At 47.3% G+C, this 3,130-nt stretch overlaps 1 protein-coding gene across 2 annotated transcripts in view; it reads right to left on the minus strand.

Moving 5' to 3' along the window:
- PDE6A (phosphodiesterase 6A) overlaps positions 1-3,130 on the minus strand; it is a 47,071-nt gene that overhangs the window by 19,318 nt on the left and 24,623 nt on the right. For both annotated transcript variants that reach the window (XM_015565609.1, XM_015565608.1), the window contains exons 11-13: positions 2,188-2,253; positions 1,807-1,953; positions 847-954 (exon numbers count right to left, since the gene is read on the minus strand). In XM_015565609.1, coding sequence (XP_015421095.1) covers positions 847-954; positions 1,807-1,953; positions 2,188-2,253 — 321 coding nt within the window. The remainder of the gene's footprint in view (positions 1-846; positions 955-1,806; positions 1,954-2,187; positions 2,254-3,130) is intronic.

A 3,130-nucleotide genomic window follows, 5' to 3' on the forward strand; every position in this document is an offset into this window, starting at 1 on the left:
TTCTATAATATTCTTTTTTATTTGAAAATAGATAAATATACCAATCACACTCTTTATATATTTTTTATTATGGTAAAATATACGTAACAGAATATTTTAATCATTTTTAGGCACTCTATTTAGTGGCATTAAGTACATTCACAATGTTGTGCAATCATCACTACGATCCATCTAGAACATTTTCATATCCCATACAACTCCTTGCCTACCGGTGGCAGATGGTAGGCCCAATTACTCAGTGCCTTCCCCGCCTCCCTAGGTCGCACACATGACAGGGCTGATCGGGGGTTGGGGTGCCACCCCAGGTTGGGTAGCACACAGGACATCCCGGGCGGGTCACACATGGGACGCCCGGACAGCGGCTGGGCAGGCCGGCAGATTGCTACAGCCCTGCCCGGCCGCCCCGGGTCGGGTTGCACACAGATGCCCGCTGCCCTGGGTCGCAGGGCAGGCGGGATGGCGCTGTCCCGCCCTGCCTGCAGTATGCAAATTAGCCGCCATATTTGTTGGTGGTTAATTTGCATATCGTGCTGATTAGCCAATGGGAGGCGTAGCGAAGGTATGGTCAATTACCATGTTTGTCTATTATTAGATAAGATAAGGTGCATGTGTGTGCATGTGTGCCCATGCGTACAAATAAGTTTTGAAGCTTCTAGTAGAAAATGTGGATGGTGCTATGCCAGGATTATCTCCAAATAACTGGACTTCAATCCAGTTATAATCTTGGAATTCATTTATGCTGAGCATGTGCTCTTTTCCATAATCTCAAAAAGCAATAAATAGAGATGGACAACAACGCTGCTGCTGCTGCTGTGTGGAGCTGCACCAGGTTGGTCGTCGCCGTACCACCAGCAAGGAGAACATGGTCTGCCCCACGTTGAAGCCGTGCCGCCAGTTGTGGTAGGTGATCCTGCGGTAGCCCTTGCTCAGGGAGTACATGAACCGCACCAGTGCCTGCAAAACACGCACATCAGCCAGGCAGCAAGGACCCCCCCAGGTGCCCTGCCTGCTGCACCAGGAGGTGGGAACTAGTCATTGATGGATAATGCTGTGCGAACTCTTTGCAACTGCTAAGCACTGTGGGAATGGACGTTATGAAATCAGGGGGATAGAAGTCACTCCTTTTATTTCCACCAATTGAGTTTCATCAGTGATGCCCAAACTGTGCCCCAGATTGCTACTGTCCAGGGAGAAATTAACATGAATTTGCAGGGAAGGAAAACAAAAGGTGACTTTAAATCAGTGGCTTTCAAACCTATTAGAATCACCCAGAGAGACTGTTAAAACACACGTTCTGATTCGCTAGAGCTGGGAGAGAGAGATTGCATTTCTGATACATTCTCAGGCTGTGCTGATGTGGCTTGGGGTAACACTTTGAATACAACAAATCTGGAAAATTCTCACACAATTCCCTCCCACCTCCACCTTCTCTGTCCATCTCCATACCCCTCGTTTTACAATAAGGAATTCTGCAGGGGAAAAGTCCTTCTTAAATGGACTTAACCGATGTTGCCCACTCTCATTTGACTATAGGACCCTGTTGTTGTTTTTTTGCATCCCATGGACTCATAGCCTTTGGAACTCAGTGCCTGAGAACCCACCTCAAGAAGCCAATGCACCCCAAATGCAGAGGAACTGTGTGTTTCATTTTTTGATAAATGACTCATCTGTGCAACATGGCTAATACTTTAAATCCAAAAAGCCAAAGGTATACTCTTTTTAAGTATGGATTAAGTTTAAATTTCCAGATTGAGTTTTCAAAGCAAGGAAGCAAGAAAAAGGGAAATCAAAGAGATTTGACTTTACCTCCTGTGGAATATGAAATTTATCTACCACTTTGAGCTCATAATACATCTGTATCCCACATTTCACCAGCTCCAGTTCCGTCAGGGGCAGGTCACTGAAGTGGAATTTATTAATTTCATATTTCTCTGCATCTGGCAGCTCTTCTTGCTGTAGAAGGAATGGAGTCAAGTGACTGAGACAAATGAAGTGTTCCTGTGTCTTTCCCTGTCTCCCCCGAGGCCTGTCCTGGTCCCGGGTCTGCTGAGAGGATCAGAGCAGAGCCACAAGGGTCACTCTTTGCAAACCTCCTCCCCCCTCCCCCCTCCCCCATCATCCTCTTAACCCCCCACCCCTGCACGCTCAGAGGACACCTGTGCTTGTTAGGTCAGGGCCAGTGCTCACTAGGATCTCAGCCAGCTCCTCTTCCTCACATTCCCACGGTTCCTTTCCATACACCTCTCTGGTTTTCTGCCCAACATAGCAGAGAGAAGAAAATAGGTTACTACATCTCAGGTCAAAATATGCCTCCACTTTACACTTCCCTTTGTCTCCTTCCTCTGAAGTCCTTGCAAGAGGACCACCAACTGAGAGAAGTTGCTGGTTTGGGGGGAGTTGTCTTCTTAAAAAATATTTTTATTAATTTCAGAGAGGAAGGGAGGAGGGGGAAGAGAGAGAGAGAAACGCCAATGATGAGAGAGAATCATTGATTGGCTGCCTCCTGCACGCCCCCTACTGAGGATCGATCTTGCAACCCGGGCATGTGCCCTTAACGGGAATCAAACCTGGGACCCTTCAGTCTGCAGGCCGATGCTCTATCCACTGAGCCAAACCGGCTAGGGCGAGGCTGCTGTTTACTATTCATGGATGAGCAAATTCAGAGTCGTGGGCTTTGGAGCTGGCATCCAAATTTGAACTCTGCTACTTACTAGCAGTGTTATTGAATGCCTCTGATCCTCCATTTCCTCATCGTAAAATGGGGTCAAAGTACTAACTGGCCCGGCAGGCATGGCTCGGTGGGTGAGTGTTGACCTATTAACCAGGAGGTCACCATTCAATAGCGGTCAAGGGTGTATGCCTGGGTTGGGGGCTTAATCCTCAGTGTGGGGCATGCAGGAGGCAGCTGATCAATGATTCTCTCTTATCATTGATGTTTCTATCTCCCTCTCCCTCTCCCTCTCCCTTCTTCTCTGAAATCAATAAAAATATATTTTAAAATAGTTTTTTAATTACTTGAAAGTAAATTGAAGTGACCCAGCAAGGGGCAGCTGTCCCCAGGCCTCACAGCAGCCATTATGTACCCCCCTCTGGCCCTGGTCGATCCATCCATTCATCCATTTCACTTGAG

Source organism: Myotis davidii, unplaced genomic scaffold (genome assembly GCF_000327345.1).
Source record: "Myotis davidii unplaced genomic scaffold, ASM32734v1 scaffold18, whole genome shotgun sequence".
Lineage (NCBI taxonomy): Eukaryota > Metazoa > Chordata > Mammalia > Chiroptera > Vespertilionidae > Myotis > Myotis davidii.